A 13,874-nucleotide genomic window follows, 5' to 3' on the forward strand; every position below is an offset into this window, starting at 1 on the left:
CAGCCCCTGCTGGAGGGTGGGGCAGGTATACTGGAGCCGCTGTGGGGTGGGGACCCACCGCACCCTCCAGCCCCAGCTGAGAAACCCCTCGAACGAGCTCCCTCTGCTCCTTTCCCCCCCCTCCCATTCTGGAAGCAGCGGGGGCTGGCAGGGAGGAGGAGCCATTGGTAGGAGAAACCGGGTGCGGGGCAGCCAGCGGCTAAAATCCCCATCCACCGGAACCAACAGTGAACTGTTTGCTCCACGGGATCGCTGTCACACAGACCGCTTCCTGCAAAGCGTTCTCACTTACAGAAAAGTTATTTTCAGTCCAATGAGGGGGTGTTCTGAGTCTAGAAAGGTTGAGAACCACTGGCCTATGCACTAAACACCATTAGGACCACATGGTGAACAAGCATGCTGCAAGTACTCAGCAGAGAAGCAGACAGAAGGCTTATCTTGGCATGAATTGCTCAAGTTTACACTTTTGCTCTAATTCAACACATGAGTATGGAAGTTTATAAATGCAAATGGACTACTGCCAAGACAAAAAGCCACCTTCCAGATCTGAGCTCAGTGACCAGATATGGACATTTGGAGAATTCTCTTATAACAAAACATTCATAGGATTACAAATTAAATCAGAAAAGTATCAGCAGCCATCCTAATCTAGTTGCTTATGTGCATATTTCTAACCAGGGCCTCTACTGTGTTGTTAAAAGCACACTGTGCAGAATCAGACAGAAGTCTGTCTGAAGACACTATTCTATTCCAATTAAATCTTCTGTTCAAGGTATCTGATATTGCAAATTGATCATTTAGATGAAGAGAAAGGGGAGGGTCAGCCTGCCAGCCCAGGGCTGGTGCCCCTGGTTCAACATGCTGCAGAGGGGCTGCCTGGGGCACAAGGGTACTTCAGCGCGGGACTAGCTGGCAGACAGCCTTGCGCTTGTGGCCCAACCAGCCAGGGTAGTGTCTACACGTGCGCTGCTGCTGGTTAAAAAAACTCCGCAGCAGGGTTGTACTTGTATTTACAAGCACTACCCTGCTGTGGAGTTAATTATTTTACTCCAGCCTAACAGGGGTGCACGTGTAGATGCACAAGGTTTACTGTGGAGCTAATTAGTCAACTCTGCAGTAAACGGCTTGTGTAAATGTGCCCACTGAGACCAATGGAAGCAGAGGTTAAACAGAAGCACCTCTGAATAATTGGACTATTGTTATTTAGTTACCACACCTTGGAAATTTTGGCCTGAAAGTTGTCCAAGATGAATTTGAAGTAACCCAAGTGTAAAAGCATGGATAGAAGCCAAGCACCACAGTTCTCATTTTATTTCTTTCCTTTAATAAAGTACAATTATAAAAGATGCTTTAAAAAGACTTACTCTTTGTGCCAGTCATAAATCTGGTGGATATTGCCAAACACAATTTTGTCTTTCCCTTTCATGTCTTCAGGAACCCCTTTTTCTTCTATTCTCTTCATGAAGCCCTTTAGTGCAAGAGAGATCAGCAATTAGCAAATGGACCAATTGAAGAGGGAGAACAATTAGGCTCATTTTTTTTCTGAGCGAGTACAAGTTACATGTCACAATACATAGGATTTCTTGCCTTAGAAGAAAAGCAGGAGTTTATAAATGCCTTTTAACACAAATTCAAAGCAAGATACTGGTCCTCGCTATTTTAAAAATTATACGACTTGCTTAAAAGCAAGCTATATGAGGATTTCCTCTGCAGCTGTACAATGGTTAACTAAGCCTTTATTAAGTGTCACTAAAGAGACAAGTGCAATTAGAAGAAAGTTAAATAAAAAGGTAGTTTGTTGAGTTTTTGGATTCCCAGAGAAGCACAAGATGACAAACTCTGAACAGATAATTTTTTCTTCCATTTATGAAAGAATGTATTTTGGGAGCACAAAACCATATGGCAAATCCACATAAGTAGGATTTCTCATGCCTCCTGAGCATTACATTAGGAGTCTTTGGAGCTTTGCAGCTCCATCGGTTTACATTTGTATCATATTTCACTAGTATGACAACACACAAGTGGAAAGCTTTTGAAAGCAACTACTGTGTAGAAGGGAGAACAGCCACTGAGTTGATAAACTGACAAACCGTAAAAAACCCCGTTCACATAGGCAGCTAGTTTTGGTACCCCCTCCCTTTTTTGGATCCCCCATTTTGCAACAGCTGGAATTTAGTACACCAACTGCCTCAAAGTCAAGAGCTAAGCGTCCAGTTGGGGGCCCAAAGCCTCCAAGAATTAGTGGATAATTCTGCAAATATCAGACACTATTTCTTTTATCCCAAATCAAAAAAAACCCCAAAAGACAAAAAAAACCTCTTTATAGGCCATGAAGCTTGGGTGTAGGTACCAGATTTTGGAGGTATTAAAAATGCCAGAGTCTGGTTTGTGCCATGCTGAATTATGTTGATGTTATTAGTAGTCAGTTCATTTTTCAAGGAGGATGGGAACCAACTCACTAAGCAACACCTCTGCAGAAAAGGACCTGGGGGTTACAGTGGACAATAAACTGAATAGGAGCCAGCAGTGTGCCCTTGTTGTCAGGAAGGTCAATGGCATGCTGGGCTGCATTAATAGGAGTGTTACCAGAAGATCAAAGGAAGTGATTATTCCCCTTTATTCAGCACTGGTGAGGCCACATCTGGAGTAGTGTCCAGTTTTGGGACCCCCACTACAGAAAGGATGTGGACAAGTTGGAGAGAGGACAGTGGAGGACAACAGTAATGGTTCATGGGGCTGGGGCACATGACTTATGAGAAGAGAAGAGGCTGAGGGAACTGGGCTTATTGTCTCTGGAGAAGACAGAGAAGATTTAATAGCAGCTTTCACCTACCTAAAGGGTTGCTACAAAGGGGATGGAGCTAGACTGTTCTCAGTGATGACAGAACAAGGAGCAATGGGCTCAAGTTGCAGCAAAGGAAATTTAGGTTAGATATTAGGGGGGAAAAAACCTCTTACCAGGAGGGTAGTGAAGCACTGGAACAGGTTACCCAGAGAATCTCCATTCTGGGAGGTTTTGAAGACCAGGCTAGACAAAGCCTTGGCTGGGGATGATCTAGTTGGGGATGATCCTGCTTTGAGCAGGGGTTGGACTAGAGGCGACCTCCTGAGGTCCCTTCCAACCCTAATTTCCTACAATTTCCACGATCTCTGTATAATAGTAAAAAGGTGATCTATTCTCTATCACAGTCTTGAAGACTGTACTACAGTCAGAAAGGTCTCAATCACAACCCAGCTGAAGCAACACATTTGAGTTAAAACCTAACATTTGCTTTTATTAGACCAACTTAAATAATAAAAGATATCTGTTTCACCCAAAGAACCTTGTCTGCCTATGTCTTTAGACCAACACGGCTACAGCCTACACCCCTGTAACCTAACATTTCGTAATATTTGCAGGTGGCATCAACAGGTTCCAGAGTTATTAGCAGCAACCCCACAGCTTGGATTTAAGAAGCTGCATACCAGACAAGACAGGAAAATGGCTTTAAATGCACATTTTTAAATAGGTGCGCTCCAGGAGCCCACTGTTGATTCTGATGGAAAATCACCACTTCATTCTAGTGAGCAATTACAGATTGTAGGACCATTTCAACTCACCTCTACCACAGTTCCCAAATCTTTGACATAGTCTTTCTCAGTCTGTACCAGCTCATTTAAGACGAACCTAAATAAAATAAATAAGGTTTATAGTCAGGATTCTCAAAATACATTTCCTCTTCTCCACCATACACCATATTTTCACTAGAAATTAAAAAAAAAAATCCTCCATCCAGTTCACATGAAATGTTTCTCTCAACTTTATGGCTCAATTGTTGCTGTTAGATGAAACAATCCAGTTCAGCATATTTCGTAGCTATGGCAGAGACGACATCTTGAATCCTCTTTACTGATTTTTTGTTTCTACACTGGATTACATGGAATGATATTCCTACCACAAAAAACTCATATCCCTTGTACGTCTACTCTTCATTTGCTACGTCCTGTATTTGCCATAGCAATCACCATAGATCATGTGCACAATCCGTGCTCTTGTCTCAAGCATGACAAATTTTGCTCCCCAGCATTTACAAGCCCCTTCCTCTACTCCAGTTTGCTCCAGACGACAGCAATTAAGTTTTATTTCTTGAGGTTCAACCTCAGGGCACTGAATCCTAAATCTTTACTAAAGCAGTCAATTCTTTATGGTAAATAATGCAGATGAGAGTCCAAGGTATCCTTATTTCAAAGCTAGCTCTGTGTAGAATAGTTATCTAATGAACCTCCAATGCACACAAACGAGGCCAGGCTAAAAATCAATGTTAACTAAACTGATAAATCATATGATGTTCTTTAGATGGACAATTTCAAGACTTACGCTTTGCCACAAACTCCCCCCCCCAGATACAGCAATACCAGTATTTGTCACTTTGTGAACTGAATTCCACCCAGGCCTCAACTCAATAATGCAGCGATGGGGCTAACAAAACAGGGGGACAGCTTTCTTGCATGGGTTTACTTTCCATACATCCATCGAGCGTCCCACTTCAAGAGAAAGGGACAAAAGTTGACTATTACCAGGGCTCGAGTAAAGGTCCCTACAAGGAGGACCTACTGTATGAAGAGGAAGCTTGAGCAATGTGGACTAAGGGGAATTCTGATGTTAGGCCACAGCTGTTAACTTGCAAACACGTACACATGCCCCACTGAAACTGGGCCATGAACCAAAGGGGTGGGAGGAAAATCTCAGGCAGACTAACAGGCGGCATCCTGTGCAGTGGCAAGATACAGAGATACCTTGCTTAGTCGAGACAAAAATAAAAGCAGCCACATGCTGTTTTACATAGAAAAGCACCTTTTCTCCCAGAGAACTTCACGGACTACCTATGAAACATTAGCGCATCTTGCTAAATTACAGGGGTGTAGGTTGTAGCCGTGTTGGTCTAAGGACATAGGCAGACAAGGTTCTTTGGGTGAATCTGGTATCTTTTATTAGACCGACTTAAATAGTTGGAAACATTTTTCTTAGCAAGCTTTTGGGCTTAAAAATCCTTCGTCATGCTAAATTAGGCATTCTGATCCCACAGGAATAGCTGAGGGTCTGCACACTCAGTCCAGAGAGGCCGGATAACTTCACAATTCTCCTTAGTCCACATTGTTCACGTTTCCTCTTCATACAGCGGGTCTCTCTTTGTAGGTATCTTTATTCAAGTGCTGATAACAGTCAACTTTTGTCCCTTTCTCTTGAAGTGGCACACTCGATGGATGTATGGAAAGTGACCCCGTACAAGAAAGCCGTCCCCCTGTTTTGTTAGCCCCATCGCTGCATTATTGAGTGGAGGCCTGGGTGGAATTTAGGATGAGCGTGCCATACACACTGTTGTCACACTATTGCCACAGTGTGACAATAGTGTGTATAACACACTCTCATCCTTTGTTTAGGCAGGACACACAGTACACAAAGGTCCCCATCGTGGAGATGTCATACAGCTTCTTGTTCATCTAAGAGCTAAACTCGCCCCCTTGGGTAGGAGCTATTGAGTGCCACTGGAAATGCCAGCTGCTCTAGGAAACATCCTGCCAAGTTGTGTGCATGGGTGGTAGGCACGTGGGGCAAATCGCTGCTCATGAGCCCCTGGGCAAGCATATGCTGCAGACTGTCTCCTGGCCCTACCTGCCATTCTTTGCCAAAAGGTGCGCTGACTCTTTCACGCACTGATGTACCAGCAACAGTACCAGGTAGGACTCCTGCCCCGAAAACTGGCTCTCGAAGAGAAAGGACCTTCCTGCTCTCTCCCCTCACCATCACGTTAGTCAACACAAAGCAGGGATTTTGTCTCCTGCGTCCACAAGATCAAAAATACCGGATACCAATAAATCTGTGAATCACAAGAGCACTGAAAAGATGCTCTCTCCAGCAGCGCGGCAGCGACTCCATAATGAGGGCCAGGATCGTATCAGTGAGGCTTCACAACAAAAGTAAAAATCATGACCTTTTACTTCTGCTTCAGGAAGTTGGTTTGGCACCTGCACCAACTACTTTATTTTCAGGCACCTCGTTTCGAGACCATCATGGCTTTGCGCTCCATATATAGGAACAGAAAGTCTGAGCACCTCTTGATATTTTGACATTCATTTCTTAACCATGTATGAAGACAAGTCCTTCTGCAATTACTTTTAAAAAGTTCCTTATTTGAAAGGGGTTGCAGCCAGAGAACAAGTTCCCTTGCCCATTTTTCCGATACTGTAGATTAGGAAAAAAGGAAGTCATTTACAAAAAAAGTACCTGCATTCCCAACAACAGCCTGGTACTATATATGCATTATTCTAATATAGACGTGCTTTCTTCTACCTGGGTGTGGGAGTGAATAAGGAAGAGGGAAGAAGGACAGCCTTCTCACTTCTAAATAGACCTGAGTACTTAATATTGGTGCATCATGATAACCCCTTACATTTACTCATCGAATGGTATTCCCAAGGACTACTGCTTTATTCTGGTAGAAATACTGTAGCCAAGCCTGTTCCTAGACCTGTTTCTCCCCCCAAAGAAATTAAACAGAAAAGTGCACAAATTGAAAGGCACACAGGCAATTATCACCTCTGAATGCGTCTTTGCAAGGATTCACTTGCAATTTGCTTGGAAATGAGGGTCATAGCTTGAGTCTGGATCTCAGTTACCTAATATGGACATGGAATTAAACAAAGCTAGGAGCACCAGCCATGAAACACAGAAATAAAATAACTAAAGATGACAGGCCGCCTTGTTCTGAAAGCTACTAGCAGGTGTTCCCAAACATCCTAGAATTAAGGACATTATTTATACAGACAGTCATGAAATATATGTAGCTCGCTGCTGCCAGAGCTCTTGAACTGCTGAAAGTTATGGTATATAGTTATTAGCACCGTGGCAAGCTCTGCAGTAGCAAAAGGCTAAAATTACAACCGGTAGTGGTCGACTGGTAATGTATTAGTCAAACAGACACCGAAAGAGGCATTTGCAGTGTGATCGAGATCCTAAGTGACAGAGATCCATCCCAGTAGAGGAGTTCTTCAGATGCGCAGAGCACTGCTCTTGTCTAACACAACAATCTGCAAAAAATCACCCGTCTTGTTTAAGCACAACATCCTGTCCTTTACCCAGTTGCGTCTCTAGCTTCCCGAGACAAAAACTCAAAGAGGCCTGTACTGACTTGCAGAGCCCCAGGCCATTTAACTCCCACTTGCTTTCCTGTTCTCAGCTACTTCCTCTCCTTGGTTTCCTTCCCATGCTTTCAGTCCTTCCCTAACTGGGTAATATTCCTCCAGCTCTCTACTTGGAGGTCTATTTCCCATTTGGGTAACGCTATTTTAAAAGATTCAGTAGAGCTGCAGTGCTCACATGCCCAGGGTGTTCATAAATCAGAGCAGCCACACGATCTTTTGTTATAACCCTTGACAGGCCTTCCAACCCTGGGCGGTTATTGTAAGACAGAGGAGAAGCACACAAGCTGCAAGGCATGCCTTAAAAATCAAGAGCACTTCAAGACAGGGTTATCCTCCTTGTCATCCTCTTTATATTGTAATATAGAACAGGCTTGTGTAAACCAACCCCCCTTCTACTCCTCTTTCATTAGAAACTATAAGCGCCATTCCCGACTAAAGCTTAATTTTTGTTGCCAAAATGTGACTTGTCAATCTTGCCCCAAAACCCAGGTGAAGACAAACTCTCCCACAGCTTTCAACTAAGGCAGATTGACCTTGCCTATCTTATATCCCCAGTCCTTTATTCATCTCATGCAAAACCAGCAGTCTCTACTAGATTTTTATAGCAAGGAAGCCCTCATAACTTTGTATTAAGGTAACAATCATGCTTTCAAAATAGTGAAGGCAAAGGTAAGACCAAGAATCTCAAAGTGTTTAAAAACATCCTCATCTGAGAGTTTAAAAATCCAAAGTTGATACCAGCCCCTCTGCTCTTGGCCCCATCTCTCATGCACTGGACTGTATCTTCTTTCTGGCAGTAATGTGAATCTGAGAAAGAACAAAGACAACTTACATCCTGCCTCGCATTGCTTTGGCTTTTTGCTCCTCTTCAAGGTTTCTTGGGGGAGTGGAAGGCGTCATCCCTTCATTTAAGCAGCCAGTGGCATCTTTTAAGCTTCCTCGATAAGATCCTCCTTCTAGGGTCTAAAGGAAACCAAACAACCCGAAGCATTATGGAACAAGCATCGTCCTTGAACTCCAATGCCGGAGTTATCCTCTGTTTCAAGTCAACTTGGCAATAGTGAAGAACAAAAAAGCCTCAAATGAACTGGAATATTCAGTAACGCTTTCCTTTAGGTTTAACCAAAAAACCCCCCAAACCTGAATGTTGTTATATTTTAAGCTGACTGGGGGAGCAGTAAAACCCTCAGCATGATCACTGTAAGAGGACAAAGTATTCACCCTTATGCAGAGATGGAAAAAGTTATTTTAACTATATTGAAAGAAGTCAGAACAAAGAGAAAGCTTTTGTTGCCCTTCAAAGTGTGAAAAAACTGAACTATACCTGCTTTGTTGGAGATTAAAATGGAGACTCCCTTCAGTAAAGCATCCAAGACTTCCCAAAAGTGGATACATGGTTAGTTATATTTCCAGAATAGGTGTTTAAAAGTTGCTCTGAAACCCATGAAAAATAACTGAGGATGCACTATGCAAGCATGTGTGGAATGGTCTGGGAATAAAGATTTTCTCAGAACGGCTTTTAGTAGTGCTAGAAGGCAGAGTAGATTTGCACCTGATACACTAGCTCAGATATATATAGCATGAGCTTTCATGAACCCGAGCTCCCTTCATCAGATGCTGTAGCAGGTCTTTAAGGTGCAAATCTACCCTGCCTTCTGTTTGACTTCAGACTAACATAGCTAACTACCTCTTTCTAGCAGTGCCAGTCACTTTTAAATTTGTCACCTCACTAACACTGAGTCACAACAGGCTCACTTCATTATCTAGAAGGTACAACCCTGTAGATATTTCCCCCAACTAGACAGCATCCTTTGTCTGGAGATCTCAGACTGAGCTTTAAAGCCCAGTGACTCAGTGGGATCACCTTACCAGGGAAAGATGCTTTCACTAATTCACAAGCATCCCAGCACTCCTTTATTCTCCATATCCTTAAAACAAAGGCAAGGAAATAAACCTTTTTATGCTTGCCATGGATCTGCTTCGATTCCCCTTTGTCAATGAGCTTAAACCAAGCATTTGCCTGAATTTAGACATCCTAAATTTCAAATAGACTAGCATTTTTAATTGTTTCAGGGAACAATTCAAAGGAAGCCAATCAAGAAATTACTCCTTCTAGACCATAGACAGCAGCCCCCCCCACAAAGGAATATCAGGAATTACACCACGACCTAACGCATACGGTGAATCCTGCACCTGTTCATGGGGTTGATGTAGATGACCCTTGAGGTCCCTTCCGATCTTATATTTTCTATATCTAGGAGGTTAAGCTGTTTTCCTATTTAGGAGTACAGTTTAAAGACTTGAGTCACAAGTGACAGATGCCTTGGGTAGCTAAGTTAAACTGTCGGCATAGGGGATTCTGATAAATACAGGTACTTTTTTCTTAATACAATGCAAATGTGGAAGTTCATTCTGAAGAACGACTCAGATTCCAGAGTATATATGGAACTCCATCGTGCCAGGTAGCTCAAAAAACACAATGCTTTGAAAAATTTTTAAAAATTGGAGACTTCTGGAGGTGGAGTCTACATGACACCATCAACTGCATTTCACTCGTTGCTGACAGAGCTACTCAGATGAGCTACAGTGGCTAAGAGTTAATAAGTACGTAGAAGGGAGAGGATGGAGAGCAAGGAAACAGAAGTCAAGGCAGACAGTGCTGTGTTCATGCTACAGAAGCAAGTTATGCCTATTCCACACACAGTTTCCAAGGCACTACACTTACCAGCTTACTTTTGACCAACTTTTCTATTGCACTGACAAGATCCGCAGCAGTTGGCACATCGGAGGAGCTCTGACGAGCAGCTAGCAAAGAGGAGGACTGCAAGACACCAGTTTGCAAAGGAAAAAGCAGGTTAGCAGGATGTGAAGGGACTAGGAAAAAGTGACCAAACCGGCCATCAGTGAGGTTATGTTTGGGAAAGAAGCAGGGAGAACGTGGCACACAGGTGAATGCGTTAAACGATCACATGCAAGTCAGTCGTCGCCAGACCAGAACTGGCATTGCGGCTGGGGTCGAGCGCAGGGGTTCGAGTTAGTGGGTAGCGTGACATTGTTAGGTACAAGAGCGAGAGTTTGACAAAACAAGCATCTGTGCCCATCTTACGTACAAGCCACATACTCCTGGTTCTTGTTTTTCCCCCCCACCCAGGGACCTTTCCAGCTGAGAGGCAGGCAAGCACCCAAAGACACCCAGGACTGAAAATCAACCCTTCCAAAAGTGAAGGGCAGTCATGAACCCTCCTCCTGGGGAAAGGAAATAGGCCCCTTGTGCTAAGCGCCCCCACCCCCCCTTAAGAGACAGAGGCAGTCAGGGCTGCCTTAAATAAAACAACAGCACCACCACGCATTTTTACGCAGATCACAGAGCAAGAACTAGACACAGAGCGCCTGGCTTTTACTCCCAGCCCTTTCCTATTTAAAACCTTTCGCCTCCTTACAGACACCTGTTTGCACATAGCCTCCCCTACCCTGTGCTCAGAGTCAGTAGTGAGCCTTGCAATGTGTGCAGGATCACTGCCGGCCCATTTTACTTCTCAGTATGCTATATCTCATCGAACCCAGCCAGGAGTTGAGATGGGTCATTTTCATTTCTTCCCACATGCTTAGCTCCATTCCGAACAGTTGTTTTGCACCATTGTGACGTGGTTTTATTTTAAGGTGGGGGGCACAGGGGACATAAGAGTCATGGCAGCATTTCCCTTCATGGTAGGGTTTGCAAATTTAGGGGCCAGGATTTCAGTAGCCCAGTCTACATTCACTTAGCAAAAATATAAGTGACATGCTCCAATTGTCAGGGTGAACATCAACAATTGAGCAAAAACGGTAGCTGTTCTGAGCTTCCCGCATCTTTGAACACAGGGTCGCATGATTGCCCAAACACGGCTCATAGGATTGTAAAGAGGCAATGACCATCGGAAAAATGCAGCCTCGTTTTGTAAAAGTCCACATGCCAGCTTTGTTACTCTTTCTTGAAAGCTGCATTGATCTTTGGTCTCAGAAAGTCTCCTCTGAAAAGAAGTAAGAGGGACTATGGTTTATATTTCTGGAAAATAGATACATATTAGCTCATCTGAAAAAAATATTATATATAATATAATATATTATACACATATACACATACATACACACATATATAAATAATATATTATAATAATAATAATATAGTATTATATTATAAATATGGTTCTTGTCAGCTGAAGAAAAGTGCAAACTGAATCTTTGAGCCTCTTGGTAATTGGCTCCCTGCATGCTTTAATAGCAATGAGACTGCAAACAATTGCTTTTTTAAAAAAAAAAAAAAAAAAAAGCTATTCCACTAGAATTATGAAAGGCTTTTTCATCTCTCAATCACTTAATAAAGGCTTACAGCTTTTGGACAGAGAAGGGCGTCTTCTTCAGGGAAGTCTCTAAGCAAGCACCGATGAATGAACACTGGAGATTAAGAAGTGCGGGTGAAGGAGTCCCGGAAGAAGTGACAGTGGAAATTGGGCAATTGGCCATCTCATTAAACAACCTACCGTGCCAGTCAGAGCTGGCAGGTGAGGGCTGGCTGTGGCTGAATGCCGCAGCATCAGGGTGAAGGTTAGGAGACTAATCCTCTCCAGTTTAGGGCAGTTCAGAATATGCGAACACATTGCCACTACTTTTGCCCAAATGATGCATCTAATCAACAGCTTTAATTAAAAGCAGTTACAGTTCATCAGGCCGGCCATTTACCATTCAACACAGAAACTGATTTCAGAATGCAGCAATTTTTCATAAGAATTTAAAGGCCGGGATTGTGAAGCTGCCAGGTGAGCGAGCGGCATCATCTCTAGCAAAAGTTAACCGACGAGCGTGGCTTTGAAGAGTGAAACTAAATGAATGCTTAGCCTGCAAGTTTCAAAGTCAAGCACCTAAATAAAAGGTAGGCTGGTTGTCAGGAGGTGCTAACCCCGTCTAACTCCCACTTACTTTAACCAGAGTCAGTCAGCCCCACTAAAGAGACAGCAGGACAGCAGATCAGAGAACTAAACAGATTTTAGGCAGCTGAGTTGGAAAGCATTTCTTGCATTTCTATTGCTTGGCATCTTCCAAGCCCTGAATAGACATTTATAGAGTGTAGATGAAGTGAGAGCTGGAAGCGGGGAAAGCATTTGTGCCAGCACTGGAACTTTTCAAGTGGTTTTGCAAACATCTCTCTCCCTTGAAGTCTCGATATAAAATCCAAGTTATTGTGCAAGCTTTCAAGCTCCAAGTTAAAAAGTCCAATTAATCCTGGTGTATGTTTATAGGGACATAATAAGTGGTGACAGAGTTCTCCGCCCCCCCCATGTTGGGTAGATTATACAGCCCCGTTACCTTAGTAAAACTTTACCAGAGTCAGGCTGTTTCCCTCTACAACACCCCTGCAAGGCTGAGAAGTATTATTCCAATTTTACAGATGGAGACTGTAGGCAAAGAAACATTAAGGGACAGATTCTGTTCCATCTCTTAACTGTTCAAGTCAAACTTCAACATCGAAGTCTGATTCTACTCCACCCTGCTCCAGTTTCTGGGTTTGTTTTAAAAGGTCAAGAGTAAGGGGTGTTACAGAAGTAATGGTTTCTCAGGGACTCAAGCAAGGTGGAACAACACCATTCCTAGACGCCTGGACACCCTAGGACCCAGCCCGAAGTTACTGGAAGTCTACGGAAGAGCAGGAAACTGGAACCAAGTTCTCCCAGTTTTCACATTAGTGCTTTACCATTGGACATTAACCACTTCTTCACAAGAGGCTGGCTCTCAAGACAGAGGAAATCTTCCCTGGCTGGCAAATCTGTGTAATGCTCAATGGAGTCAGAAATCCAAGGCCTCTAGGCCCCTTAAATCAAGCTAATTTTTTTTGCAATTTCTCAGCGGGTCTAATAAAATGGTATCATTTCTGAACCAAGAGTTCTAGATTTTTGCATTTCTTTAAATCAAGATAAGAAGTTGAGAGTGGGAATGCTTTTTGCCAATGCAAATGGGGAATGAGCAAGGGGACTCATGCTCCAACCAGCATGTTTTGAACGTTCGTTTCTGAGTTCAATGGCTGCAACTTTGAATTCAAGCCCAGCAGAATATTTGTGAGGGGCCCAGGTAGGGCTCCCCCTGTCCAACCTTCTTCTTTGGGATCAGAGAAGGGAACAGGATGTCAGACGGCTTTGTAAAACTTAGCTACCTTCAGAAGGAAAAAAACCTGAACACCCAAAAACCCAAATGCAAAATATTTATCTTGGCAAAATACCCAAATTGCCTGCATGTCAGGCATCAGAAATGGAGACTAGGAACCCTATAAAGAAAAAAACAATATCTGAATGCTGCAGTGAACCAGACAGGGGCAATGTACTATTATACTTGGCAAGGAGCTGCTGGTTCTTGGTTTCTCCAACCCTTCCTCTCTTCATCCAGCCAGCCGTGTACTGTATGCAACACTTAGAGATCAAGTGTGCATGACTTGAGCAGCTGCCTTCAGCCCTTCCTGCCACCAAGCTGTTATGATACCCCCTGACAGGCTAAAAAAGCTTTCCCTGAAGCTACCTTTCGCATCCTGGATCTCTGCACTGGCTGGCAGGCAGGCAGATCTTTGCTGCTGCCCTATATCCCGAGGCTCCCACCTTAACTCAACCCTTGGAGCAAGCAGCATTTTTGTGAGAGGGTTTCTTGCCGTCCCCTATTCTTGCCTTTCT

At 43.5% G+C, this 13,874-nt stretch overlaps 1 protein-coding gene across 7 annotated transcripts in view; it reads right to left on the bottom strand.

Moving 5' to 3' along the window:
• KALRN (kalirin RhoGEF kinase) overlaps positions 1-13,874 on the bottom strand; it is a 759,663-nt gene that overhangs the window by 59,694 nt on the left and 686,095 nt on the right. For 5 of the 7 annotated variants that reach the window (XM_059727473.1, XM_059727469.1, XM_059727468.1 and 2 more), the window contains 4 exons: positions 9,908-10,003; positions 8,015-8,145; positions 3,601-3,667; positions 1,365-1,468 (listed from right to left, as the gene is read on the bottom strand). In XM_059727473.1, coding sequence (XP_059583456.1) covers positions 1,365-1,468; positions 3,601-3,667; positions 8,015-8,145; positions 9,908-10,003 — 398 coding nt within the window. The remainder of the gene's footprint in view (positions 1-1,364; positions 1,469-3,600; positions 3,668-8,014; positions 8,146-9,907; positions 10,004-13,874) is intronic. The other 2 variants (XM_059727471.1, XM_059727470.1) reach the window with 1 other exon arrangement.

Source organism: Alligator mississippiensis, chromosome 4 (genome assembly GCF_030867095.1).
Source record: "Alligator mississippiensis isolate rAllMis1 chromosome 4, rAllMis1, whole genome shotgun sequence".
NCBI classification, from domain to species: domain Eukaryota; kingdom Metazoa; phylum Chordata; order Crocodylia; family Alligatoridae; genus Alligator; species Alligator mississippiensis.